This window comes from Nerophis ophidion, linkage group LG01 (genome assembly GCF_033978795.1).
Source record: "Nerophis ophidion isolate RoL-2023_Sa linkage group LG01, RoL_Noph_v1.0, whole genome shotgun sequence".
NCBI classification, from domain to species: domain Eukaryota; kingdom Metazoa; phylum Chordata; class Actinopteri; order Syngnathiformes; family Syngnathidae; genus Nerophis; species Nerophis ophidion.
The window spans coordinates 39,929,188-39,942,772 of record NC_084611.1 but is presented as its reverse complement, the minus strand read 5'-3'; the positions used below and the strand labels follow the sequence as shown (position 1 = coordinate 39,942,772).

The window sequence follows — 13,585 nt, the reverse complement described above, 5'->3', positions numbered from 1 at the left end:
TTATTTATTTCTAATTTATGGTGTGCCAAAAGTCCCTTTGGTCACTTAAAATGTTAATTTATGATGTGTCAAAGTCATGTGTTCACTACCGGGTTAAACTAATGATACATGCACACAGCACGTTATTCACATGTTGGCCAGTAGAGAGCGCATGCGCCTTTGTTATTCCAGTCACTTCTTCACTGAACGTCACCCAGTGAAGACACGAGTCATCATTGTATTACAAAGACAAAGTTTAAAAGTTAAAAATACTTGTTACTTCTGTGACCGAGTGTTGGAAAAGCAGCATAAGCGAGCCGGGTTCCAGTGGGCGTTGGATTGCTGTGCTTTGTGCTGCTGAGAACTCCAATTGTTTTTTTGTGTGATCCTGAAGTCTGGTTCCAAGCTGGACTTGAGTTTGATGGCGAGCCAGTCCCAGTGAGTGAGAGTCTGCGGAGAGGGAGCGTTTGGATGTGGTGTGGCCAGCTACATCGGTCTCCACCCTCTGCAGTGACATATTACTGAACTGATCTACCATCAGAGTCGCAAGTATCGAACCGAATCAATATGGAATAACGGATTACAAAAGAACTAAGGATTCCCAACAAAGGAATATAGACAGTGTTCGATTCAGTACTACCCGGGTAGAATTCAAATTTAAAAGGGACATTTCTTCTATTTTTTCTATTTTGATTTTTGTAACAGAGCTCTATTTTATTTTATTTTTGGGGTATTTTCAATTCAAAAAGCACACTGTTCATGTGTTGTTGTTTATTATTGTGCAATAAATTTGCCAGCAGCCGTTCTGTGGTTCACTACGTACAAAACGTCTCATTTCGAGTATCTCAATTATACGGCCAAGAACCTAGTAATCTAAATTGTTGTACTAACCTGCTATCCTACAGTAGGGGTGCTACACACTTGGCGAGCCAGCCAGGAGAACGCTGTGATTCCGAATTCATACTGTACATACAATACAGAACAGCTCTGGCACGTTTGTTCACAATTTTTGTAATACCTCTGACTTAACACTTGAAATATGGATGCCATTAAGTCTGAAAACATTAAGGTACCCAGTTCAGTACTGGTCAGTGGCATGTCTGGTACTGAAGTAGATGAGGAGGTATTTGACTTTTTGAAACAATATGGGTCTATTGAAAGAGTGGTTGAAATTGACAGTTCCGATGCTAAATTCCCAAATTCAGTTATTGTTGAGTTTAAATCTGGTGAAGGTTTTAGTGTTCTTGCACGTGATTTACCATATAACAGACCTTCTTCAGATGACAAAATTAGACACTATGTGCAGCTCTTATCTAGTGTTTATGCTGCTAATGCAGGTTCGAACATAACCAAATTCTACCTGTGTGAGCTTGAAGGCATTGCAAAATTGAGTGGCACAGACTTTGAGGAAGTCCTGCGAGAGGAGTTGGCCAGAATTCAAGAAAGCCGGCCAGCTCAACGAGATGAAGAGGTTGAGCACCAAACCCCCTCGTCTACTCCTCAAAGGAGTGGAGTTGAACAGGCGTCGTTCCAGACCCCAAACCAGTCCACTCTAAATGTGAATGAGGTCCCACTTAAACAAACCCTGCCTAGTGGTACCAGATCACCCTTTCAGCTACCACTTGACCAAATTAACACACCTGAGGTGCAGAGAATGGTCGTGGAGCATATTGTAAAGAGCAGTGGCGTGTCGTCAACACACCATACCAGGTTGAGGCCTTTCTCTGGGAAAACTCCCTGCCCCAGCCTGGAAGTCGATTATGACACTTGGCGTAGTAATGTTGAGTTCTACTTCAGCGATACCACAATCCCTGACAAGCAAGTGGTCAGAAGGATTGTAGAAAGTCTCCTTCCTCCAGCTGTAAATGTTGTAAAGCATCTTGGGCCCCAGTCGAGCCCACGTGACTATTTGCATGTACTTGACTCAGCCTACGGTACTGTGGATGATGCTGACGAGCTCTTTGCAGTATTCCTTACCACCGACGCAGAGCCGGGTGAAAAGGCGTCTGCTTATTTACATCGCCTACAGTCAATACTGAGCAAAGTAGTCAAGAGGAATGGCATTCCTGCCAGCGACGCAGACCGGCAACTGCTGAAACAGTTCTGCAGGGGATGTTTCAACAATAGTTTAATCACACATCTTCAGCTGTCCCAACTGCAGAAAGATGCCCCGCCCTCGTTCTCCGAGTTGTTGCTCTTAGTGAGGACGGAGGAAGACAAGCAGGCTGCCAGATCTCGTCGTATGAAACAACATGTTGGATTTAACAAAGCTAAAGTGCAGTCTAATAATGGGAACGTGTACAACTCTGATACAGATGAGAGGGACATAGCAGCCGCTGCTGTAAAGCACAACTATAATGAGGGTACAAAGAAAATACAAAAACAACTAGCACAACTTCAAGCCCAGTTGGCAAACCTGAAAGCATCCATGGGTGAATCTTCTACAAAGGCTACCTCCAAGGGAGCTAAGCCGAATAAATCCAAGGCAAAGGAGCCTAAGACAGAGGATGTCCATAGAAGCAAAAAGAAACCAGGAGCGTGGTATTGCTTTAACTGTGGCGAAGATGGACATATAGCGCCAGTTTGTCCCAACGAGTCCAACCCGGAAGTTGTTGAGGCTAAACGCCAAGAACTCAAAAAGAAACAAAAGCTGTGGGACGAACAAAGCAAACTGGATTTTTAAATTCTGTTTCTGTTGAGGAGCAAACAGGAACAAAGACTAATACCAGCTCCAAACAAAATGTTGCAAGTTATTCTCATAGTACCAAGCACCAATCTAAAATACCAAAAGGTTTAATTGGCAACAAATGCATCAGTGATGTGACTGTGTCAGGTGTAAAGTGTTACTGCCTTCTTGACACAGGGTCTCAGGTGACCACAATTTCTAACTCATTCTACACAGAGCACCTGTCAGAACAGCCTATCCAGCCATTCAATCTTCTTGATGTGGAAGGTGCTAATGGTCAGTCAGTCCCATATTTGGGCTATGTAGAAGTCAGTATTGGGTTGCCAAAGGAGTTTATTGACACTGCACCCGAAGTGACCACACTAGCATTAGTTGTCCCTGATCAACGCTCCAACAGTGACTTGCCTGTTCTAATAGGTACCAACTTACTTGATGTGTTATATGATGAAGAGTGCCAATACAACACTCAAAAGACTACTTCAACTATTCATGGCTACAAACAAATCCTCAGTGCACTTGAATTCAGACAAAAGCTAAAGAGCACTGGGCAAATAGGTCTAATGACACTTAAAGGGAAACCGCAGCCAGTTATTCCGGCACATGATAGAGTCCTTGTGGAAGGCCAGGTTAATGTCAATCCTGCAAATACGGAGAAGTTGGCAGTTCTGGAGCAGCCAAGAAAGTCTGTCTTACCTGGTGGCATTTTCGTTGACTGTTGTCTCGTCACTTTACCCCAGCAGCCTCAGCACAAGTTGGCTGTTTGGCTGAGAAACGAGACAGACCATGACATAACACTACCTACAAACTGTGTCGTCGCAGAACTACATGTTCCTTATAAGATTGTTGAAAAAAGTTCATTACATGACAAGAATGCAGTGAACTGTTGTAGTGCAACCTCTTCTCCAAATCAGTCCACAAACAACACCCTGACGTTTGACTTCGGCAATTCTCCTCTACCAGAGGAATGGAAAACCAGAGTCACAGAGAAACTCAATGGTTACTCTGATGTGTTTGCACATCATGACCTTGATTTTGGTCATGCCACCAAAGTCAAGCACCATATCAAGCTCAAAGACGAGACGCCTTTTAAACAGCGTTCAAGACCCATACATCCCAATGACTATGAGGCTGTCAGGAAACACCTTAAAACACTGCTAGAAGCTGGTGTGATACGGGAGTCCGAGTCACCCTACTCGTCACCCATAGTCGTTGTAAAGAAAAAGAACGGTGATGTCCGACTTTGTGTCGATTACCGTAAGTTGAATACACAAACTATTAAGGATGCATATGCATTACCAAACCTCGAAGAAGCATTCTCCGCCCTCACGGGGTCACAGTGGTTTTCCGTGATGGACCTCAAATCCGGGTACTACCAAATTGGTATGGAAGAGAGTGACAAAGCCAAGACTGCTTTTGTCTGTCCCCTGGGGTTTTGGGAGTTCAACTGTATGCCCCAGGGGATAACCAATGCGCTGAGTACATTTCAGCGCCTAATGGAGAAATGCATGGGTGACATTAACCTGAAAGAGGTGCTTGTTTTTCTTGATGATCTCATTGTGTTCTCTGCCTCCCTGGAGGAACACGAGGCCAGACTTCTGCACGTCCTTCAACGGCTAAGAGAATATGGTCTCAAGCTCTCTCCCGAGAAGTGCAGATTCTTCCAGACGTCTGTGCGTTATCTTGGACACATCGTCTCCAGAAATCGTGTCGAGACTGATCCCGAAAAAGTCATTGCACTGAAAACATGGCCAAGGCCACAGACCCTAAAAGAATTGAAGTCCTTTTTAGGCTTCGCCGGCTATTATCGCCGCTTCGTCAAGGACTATTCTAAAATAGTAAAGCCATTAAACAGTTTCACTTCTGGCTATCCACCTCTCAGAAAAGGCCAGAAGATGACGACATGTAAAGGGAAATATTTCAATCCAAAAGAGCCGTTCGCAGAACGGTGGACACCTGCTTGTCAGGACGCTTTTGAATGCATCATAGAAATGCTCACATCTTCTCCCATCCTGGGGTTCGCGGATGCAAAGCTCCCCTATACACTGCATACGGATGCCAGTACTACTGGTTTAGGAGCTGCTTTATACCAAGAGCAGGACGGCCAATCAAGGATCATCGCCTATGCCAGTAGGGGCCTTTCATCTAGTGAGGCAAGATATCCAGCACACAAGCTGGAGTTTTTAGCTTTAAAATGGGCAATCCTAGAGAAGTTCCAGGACTATCTCTATGGTAACAACTTCACTGTGGTAACGGATAACAATCCGTTAACTTACATACTCACCTCAGCTAAGCTAGATTCTGCCAGTTATCGCTGGCTAGCAGCCCTTTCTACGTTCAACTTCAACATCAAGTACAGGGCTGGAAAGAGCAATCAAGATGCCGACGGTCTCTCCAGGCGACCACATGGAATGTTGGTTGATGATGACGCTTCACTGGAAGAAAGAGAGAGAATAAAGCGGTTCACCTCACATCATCTATCATCGTCACATGACCATCTAAACTTACCTGAAGATGCAGTTACAGCCCTATGTCACCGACACCTGACAAGAGAAACCGACAACTTACCTTCCATCACGTTGGTTGAATCTCTAGCTCTCAACGGCGACGCTGTTCCAGACATCTACAGTGATGAAGAATTATTGGGTCAGGTGACGGTACCCATCTTCAGTGAGGATGACCTCCGAGAACGACAGGAAGCTGACCCTACCATCAAGCATGTTATTCATCTGTTGGAATCTGGAGGCCCAGTACCTCGGAACATCGGTCCTAACTCTCCTGAACTTAATCTGATGCTCAAGGAGTGGAAACGCCTTGAGATGAGAGACGGTCTCCTGTACAGGAAGCGGAAATGTGAAGAGAAAACAATCTATCAACTCATTCTTCCAGAATCCCTCAGAGTCACTGTACTCAAGTGTCTCCATGACGACATGGGACACATGGGCATAGACCGTACTATTGACTTAGTGAGGTCAAGATTCTACTGGCCACGAATGGCTACGGATGTTGAGCACAAGGTCAAAACCTGTGGCCGGTGTGTTAGGAGGAAGACTCCGCCTGAGAAAGCAGCACCGCTGGTCAGTATCCAGACAAGTAGGCCTATGCAATTGGTCTGCATGGACTACCTATCACTGGAGCCTGATTCCCAAAATACCAAGGACATTCTGGTCATCACAGACCACTTTACAAAATATGCGGTAGCCATACCCACGAAAGATCAAAAAGCTACTACTGTTGCGAAGTGTCTGTGGGAGCATTTCTTGGTTTACTACGGCTTTCCTGAACGCTTGCACAGTGATCAGGGAAGAGATTTTGAGTCCCACACTATTAAAGAACTTTGTGCCATAGCCGGTATCAAAAAAGTGAGAACCAGTCCTTATCACCCAAGGGGAAACCCGGTTGAACGGTTCAACCGCACCCTTCTTGGCATGTTGGGTACTCTAAAAGAAAAAGAGAAGAGTCACTGGCGTGATTTCGTTAAACCACTCACACATGCCTACAACTGTACCAGAAGCGAAGTCACCGGGTTCAGTCCCTATGAGTTAATGTTTGGGAGACAACCCAGACTTCCAGTCGATATTGCATTCAACCTACCCGTCAGGGAAGGAACACCCGTATCTCACTCCCAATATGTGCGAAACCTCAAGTCTCGACTGGAGGAGAGTTATCAAACAGCCATTGAAAACTCCCAGAAGGTTGCTGAGAGGAATAAGCAGCAGTGGAATAAACGAGTCAGAGAGTCTACACTTGAAGTGGGAGATAGAGTACTGGTGAGAAATGTCCGTCTGAAGAACAAACACAAACTCGCTGACAAGTGGGAGTCCGCTGTGTACAGTGTCTTACAACAGATGGGAGACTTACCTGTTTACAAGGTCCAGCCAGTAGATGAAGATAGTCCAATCCGCACTTTACACAGGGATCTTCTGCTGCCTTGTGGACGATTGGTTGAAGTCGAGGATGAGGAACCCAATCAGCCAAAGCCGATTCGTCGTCCCAGGACAAGACAAAGTTCTGCTCAGGTCCAAAAAGAGGAAAGTTCTGAGTCTGAAGAGGAGTACACAGTATTTCCCGAGGAAACTTCTGCTCTCACTGAGAAGAGGTTTACAGAGGTCTATAACATCCCTAAACAGCTGGTTGTAGCTGACAATCCTCCCACAGAGAAGGAAGTGAGCGAGACACTACAAAACCAGTCACAAGTGGAGTCCTTTGCTTGTAATGAGCCTCCGTTGCCAGTTGAAGAGGAAAAGGAATTCCCTGATGTGGTTGGAGATCACCAGTTGGAGAACAATGCTGAACAACCACCTCCTGAGGAAGTTGCAGTCTTGCCTGAGCCAGACAATGTAATACAAAAAGATGATATACCCTTGCTGGATCTGAATGTTGAAAGTAATGAAAATGGAGATCCGGAAAATGACACTGAAATTCCAGAAGCTCAAGCTGCTCGAGCTGAGGGAACCGACTTACCTGATGACTGTGGTGAAGGCAATATGGTACGCCGATCAGTAAGGTCAAGGCGGCCACCAGATCGATTGGACTACCCACAGTTGGGTAAACCCCTCATCTCTTTTGCTCAAAGTCTTCTAGACAGTTTCAATCACGCACTCATTTCCTTTGGTGACTACAACAGTCATGAGGTTATAGCAATTTGAGTCAAGATGTTATAGCACATGAAGGGACTCATGCTGACTTAAGGGGGGACTGTGTAACCCATATGGAAATATAGTGTCACTAATATATTTTCCTATTATTTATTTCTAATTTATGGTGTGCCAAAAGTCCCTTTGGTCACTTAAAATGTTAATTTATGATGTGTCAAAGTCATGTGTTCACTACCGGGTTAAACTAATGATACATGCACACAGCACGTTATTCACATGTTGGCCAGTAGAGAGCGCATGCGCCTTTGTTATTCCAGTCACTTCTTCACTGAACGTCACCCAGTGAAGACACGAGTCATCATTGTATTACAAAGACAAAGTTTAAAAGTTAAAAATACTTGTTACTTCTGTGACCGAGTGTTGGAAAAGCAGCATAAGCGAGCCGGGTTCCAGTGGGCGTTGGATTGCTGTGCTTTGTGCTGCTGAGAACTCCAATTGTTTTTTTGTGTGATCCTGAAGTCTGGTTCCAAGCTGGACTTGAGTTTGATGGCGAGCCAGTCCCAGTGAGTGAGAGTCTGCGGAGAGGGAGCGTTTGGATGTGGTGTGGCCAGCTACATCGGTCTCCACCCTCTGCAGTGACATATTACTGAACTGATCTACCATCAGAGTCGCAAGTATCGAACCGAATCAATATGGAATAACGGATTACAAAAGAACTAAGGATTCCCAACAAAGGAATATAGACAGTGTTCAATTCAGTACTACCCGGGTAGAATTCAAATTTAAAAGGGACATTTCTTCTATTTTTTTCTATTTTGATTTTCGTAACAGAGCTCTATTTTATTTTATTTTTGGGGTATTTTCAATTCAAAAAGCCATAGGCCTACTTGTCTGGATACTGACCAGCGGTGCTGCTTTCTCAGGCGGAGTCTTCCTCCTAACACACCGGCCACAGGTTTTGACCTTGTGCTCAACATCCGCAGCCATTCGTGGCCAGTAGAATCTTGACCTCACTAAGTCAATAGTACGGTCTACCTTCTTCAGATGACAAAATTAGACACTATGTGCAGCTCTTATCTAGTGTTTATGCGACCGCATGGAATGTTGGTTGATGATGAGGCTTCACTGGAAGAAAGAGAGAGAATAAAGCGGTTCACCTCACATCATCTATCATCGTCACATGACCATCTAAACTTACCTGAAGATGCAGTTACAGCCCTATGTCACCGACACCTGACAAGAGAAACCGACAACTTACCTTCCATCACGTTGGTTGAATCTCTAGCTCTCAACGGCGACGCTGTTCCAGACATCTACAGTGATGAAGAATTATTGGGTCAGGTGACGGTACCCATCTTCAGTGAGGATGACCTCCGAGAACGTCAGGAAGCTGACCCTACCATCAAGCATGTTATTCATCTGTTGGAATCTGGAGGCCCAGTACCTCGGAACATCGGTCCTAACTCTCCTGAACTTAATCTGATGCTCAAGGAGTGGAAACGCCTTGAGATGAGAGACGGTCTCCTGTACAGGAAGCGGAAATGTGAAGAGAAAACAATCTATCAACTCATTCTTCCAGAATCCCTCAGAGTCACTGTACTCAAGTGTCTCCATGACGACATGGGACACATGGGCATAGACCGTACTATTGACTTAGTGAGGTCAAGATTCTACTGGCCACGAATGGCTACGGATGTTGAGCACAAGGTCAAAACCTGTGGCCGGTGTGTTAGGAGGAAGACTCCGCCTGAGAAAGCAGCACCGCTGGTCAGTATCCAGACAAGTAGGCCTATGCAATTGGTCTGCATGGACTACCTATCACTGGAGCCTGATTCCCAAAATACCAAGGACATTCTGGTCATCACAGACCACTTTACAAAATATGCGGTAGCCATACCCACGAAAGATCAAAAAGCTACTACTGTTGCGAAGTGTCTGTGGGAGCATTTCTTGGTTTACTACGGCTTTCCTGAACGCTTGCACAGTGATCAGGGAAGAGATTTTGAGTCCCACACTATTAAAGAACTTTGTGCCATAGCCGGTATCAAAAAAGTGAGAACCAGTCCTTATCACCCAAGGGGAAACCCGGTTGAACGGTTCAACCGCACCCTTCTTGGCATGTTGGGTACTCTAAAAGAAAAAGAGAAGAGTCACTGGCGTGATTTCGTTAAACCACTCACACATGCCTACAACTGTACCAGAAGCGAAGTCACCGGGTTCAGTCCCTATGAGTTAATGTTTGGGAGACAACCCAGACTTCCAGTCGATATTGCATTCAACCTACCCGTCAGGGAAGGAACACCCGTATCTCACTCCCAATATGTGCGAAACCTCAAGTCTCGACTGGAGGAGAGTTATCAAACAGCCATTGAAAACTCCCAGAAGGTTGCTGAGAGGAATAAGCAGCAGTGGAATAAACGAGTCAGAGAGTCTACACTTGAAGTGGGAGATAGAGTACTGGTGAGAAATGTCCGTCTGAAGAACAAACACAAACTCGCTGACAAGTGGGAGTCCGCTGTGTACAGTGTCTTACAACAGATGGGAGACTTACCTGTTTACAAGGTCCAGCCAGTAGATGAAGATAGTCCAATCCGCACTTTACACAGGGATCTTCTGCTGCCTTGTGGACGATTGGTTGAAGTCGAGGATGAGGAACCCAATCAGCCAAAGCCGATTCGTCGTCCCAGGACAAGACAAAGTTCTGCTCAGGTCCAAAAAGAGGAAAGTTCTGAGTCTGAAGAGGAGTACACAGTATTTCCCGAGGAAACTTCTGCTCTCACTGAGAAGAGGTTTACAGAGGTCTATAACATCCCTAAACAGCTGGTTGTAGCTGACAATCCTCCCACAGAGAAGGAAGTGAGCGAGACACTACAAAACCAGTCACAAGTGGAGTCCTTTGCTTGTAATGAGCCTCCGTTGCCAGTTGAAGAGGAAAAGGAATTCCCTGATGTGGTTGGAGATCACCAGTTGGAGAACAATGCTGAACAACCACCTCCTGAGGAAGTTGCAGTCTTGCCTGAGCCAGACAATGTAATACAAAAAGATGATATACCCTTGCTGGATCTGAATGTTGAAAGTAATGAAAATGGAGATCCGGAAAATGACACTGAAATTCCAGAAGCTCAAGCTGCTCGAGCTGAGGGAACCGACTTACCTGATGACTGTGGTGAAGGCAATATGGTACGCCGATCAGTAAGGTCAAGGCGGCCACCAGATCGATTGGACTACCCACAGTTGGGTAAACCCCTCATCTCTTTTGCTCAAAGTCTTCTAGACAGTTTCAATCACGCACTCATTTCCTTTGGTGACTACAACAGTCATGAGGTTATAGCAATTTGAGTCAAGATGTTATAGCACATGAAGGGACTCATGCTGACTTAAGGGGGGACTGTGTAACCCATATGGAAATATAGTGTCACTAATATATTCTCCTATTATTTATTTCTAATTTATGGTGTGCCAAAAGTCCCTTTGGTCACTTAAAATGTTAATTTATGATGTGTCAAAGTCATGTGTTCACTACCGGGTTAAACTAATGATACATGCACACAGCACGTTATTCACATGTTGGCCAGTAGAGAGCGCATGCGCCTTTGTTATTCCAGTCACTTCTTCACTGAACGTCACCCAGTGAAGACACGAGTCATCATTGTATTACAAAGACAAAGTTTAAAAGTTAAAAATACTTGTTACTTCTGTGACCGAGTGTTGGAAAAGCAGCATAAGCGAGCCGGGTTCCAGTGGGCGTTGGATTGCTGTGCTTTGTGCTGCTGAGAACTCCAATTGTTTTTTTGTGTGATCCTGAAGTCTGGTTCCAAGCTGGACTTGAGTTTGATGGCGAGCCAGTCCCAGTGAGTGAGAGTCTGCGGAGAGGGAGCGTTTGGATGTGGTGTGGCCAGCTACATCGGTCTCCACCCTCTGCAGTGACATATTACTGAACTGATCTACCATCAGAGTCGCAAGTATCGAACCGAATCAATATGGAATAACGGATTACAAAAGAACTAAGGATTCCCAACAAAGGAATATAGACAGTGTTCAATTCAGTACTACCCGGGTAGAATTCAAATTTAAAAGGGACATTTCTTCTATTTTTTTCTATTTTGATTTTCGTAACAGAGCTCTATTTTATTTTATTTTTGGGGTATTTTCAATTCAAAAAGCCATAGGCCTACTTGTCTGGATACTGACCAGCGGTGCTGCTTTCTCAGGCGGAGTCTTCCTCCTAACACACCGGCCACAGGTTTTGACCTTGTGCTCAACATCCGCAGCCATTCGTGGCCAGTAGAATCTTGACCTCACTAAGTCAATAGTACGGTCTACCTTCTTCAGATGACAAAATTAGACACTATGTGCAGCTCTTATCTAGTGTTTATGCGACCGCATGGAATGTTGGTTGATGATGAGGCTTCACTGGAAGAAAGAGAGAGAATAAAGCGGTTCACCTCACATCATCTATCATCGTCACATGACCATCTAAACTTACCTGAAGATGCAGTTACAGCCCTATGTCACCGACACCTGACAAGAGAAACCGACAACTTACCTTCCATCACGTTGGTTGAATCTCTAGCTCTCAACGGCGACGCTGTTCCAGACATCTACAGTGATGAAGAATTATTGGGTCAGGTGACGGTACCCATCTTCAGTGAGGATGACCTCCGAGAACGACAGGAAGCTGACCCTACCATCAAGCATGTTATTCATCTGTTGGAATCTGGAGGCCCAGTACCTCGGAACATCGGTCCTAACTCTCCTGAACTTAATCTGATGCTCAAGGAGTGGAAACGCCTTGAGATGAGAGACGGTCTCCTGTACAGGAAGCGGAAATGTGAAGAGAAAACAATCTATCAACTCATTCTTCCAGAATCCCTCAGAGTCACTGTACTCAAGTGTCTCCATGACGACATGGGACACATGGGCATAGACCGTACTATTGACTTAGTGAGGTCAAGATTCTACTGGCCACGAATGGCTACGGATGTTGAGCACAAGGTCAAAACCTGTGGCCGGTGTGTTAGGAGGAAGACTCCGCCTGAGAAAGCAGCACCGCTGGTCAGTATCCAGACAAGTAGGCCTATGCAATTGGTCTTTTTGTGTGATCCTGAAGTCTGGTTCCAAGCTGGACTTGAGTTTGATGGCGAGCCAGTCCCAGTGAGTGAGAGTCTGCGGAGAGGGAGCGTTTGGATGTGGTGTGGCCAGCTACATCGGTCTCCACCCTCTGCAGTGACCTATTACTGAACTGATCTACCATCAGAGTCGCAAGTATCGAACCGAATCAATATGGAATAACGGATTACAAAAGAACTAAGGATTCCCAACAAAGGAATATAAAGAGTGTTCAATTCAGTACTACCCGGGTAGAATTCAAATTTAAAAGGGACATTTCTTCTATTTTTTCTATTTTGATTTTTGTAACAGAGCTCTATTTTATTTTATTTTTGGGGTATTTTCAATTCAAAAAGCACACTGTTCATGTGTTGTTGTTTATTATTGTACAATAAATTTGCCAGCAGCCGTTCTGTGGTCCACTACGTACAAAACGTCTCATTTCGAGTATCTCAATTATACGGCCAAGAACCTAGTAATCTAAATTGTTGTACTAACCTGCTATCCTACAGTAGGGGTGCTACACACTTTTAAAAGGTGATGTAACACACTGGTGAACATGCCCTTTCCCAACTACTTTGGCCCGTGTTGCAGCCATGAAATTCTAAGTTAATTACTATTTGCAAAAAAAAAACAAAATTTATGAGTTTGAACATCAAATATCTTGTCTTTGTAGTGCATTCAATTGAATATGGGCTGAAAAGGTTTTGCAAATCATTGTATTCTGTTTATATTTACATCTAACACAATTTCCCAACTCATACTGTATGGAAACGGGGTTTGTAAAACAGAAAAACTACCAAACATAAATCATGTCACGACCTGGGTAACAGGTCATGACAACAATATTCCTAATACTTGGTTGATATTTTATATTATTGCTGTAAGTGGCCTTTTATTGACATTTATTTAATATTGAGAATGCATTAAAAAAAAAGGTTCTCAATAGTATTTCAATTCAATGTCTGTCTGCGTTTCATAATTGTCTTCAGACATCCAATCTGCCTCATTATGCGTCCATAAACCATTAAGGCCACCCTCATGCACTCATGCCCAGACAGGTGTATGTGTGAATGTTTCCTTGCTTCCCTTCACACCCTCGTGAGGCCCGCAGGTGTTTGATTGTCCCACAAGAAAACTCCTGTCCGCTGCTTTTTCCTGGCTTCTTCTCCTTCTTTGTGTGCGCTACTACTGTGTCACCAGCGGCTGCACGGTT

General features: G+C 44.6%; 1 protein-coding gene across 1 annotated transcript; it reads left to right on the top strand.

Moving 5' to 3' along the window:
* The first annotated feature begins 1,633 nt into the window (after window positions 1-1,633).
* Window positions 1,634-2,662, top strand: LOC133558213 (paraneoplastic antigen Ma3 homolog). Its single transcript, XM_061909469.1, has one exon. The coding sequence runs from the start codon at window positions 1,634-1,636 to the stop codon at window positions 2,660-2,662; it is 1,029 nt and encodes a 342-aa protein (XP_061765453.1).
* Window positions 2,663-13,585: the final 10,923 nt, after the last annotated feature.

What these genes read in the sequence shown, in the direction of transcription:
- LOC133558213 (XM_061909469.1), top strand. Translation starts at nt 1,634, where the DNA reads ATGGTCGTGGAGCATATTGTAAAGAGCAGTGGCGTGTCGTCAACACAC.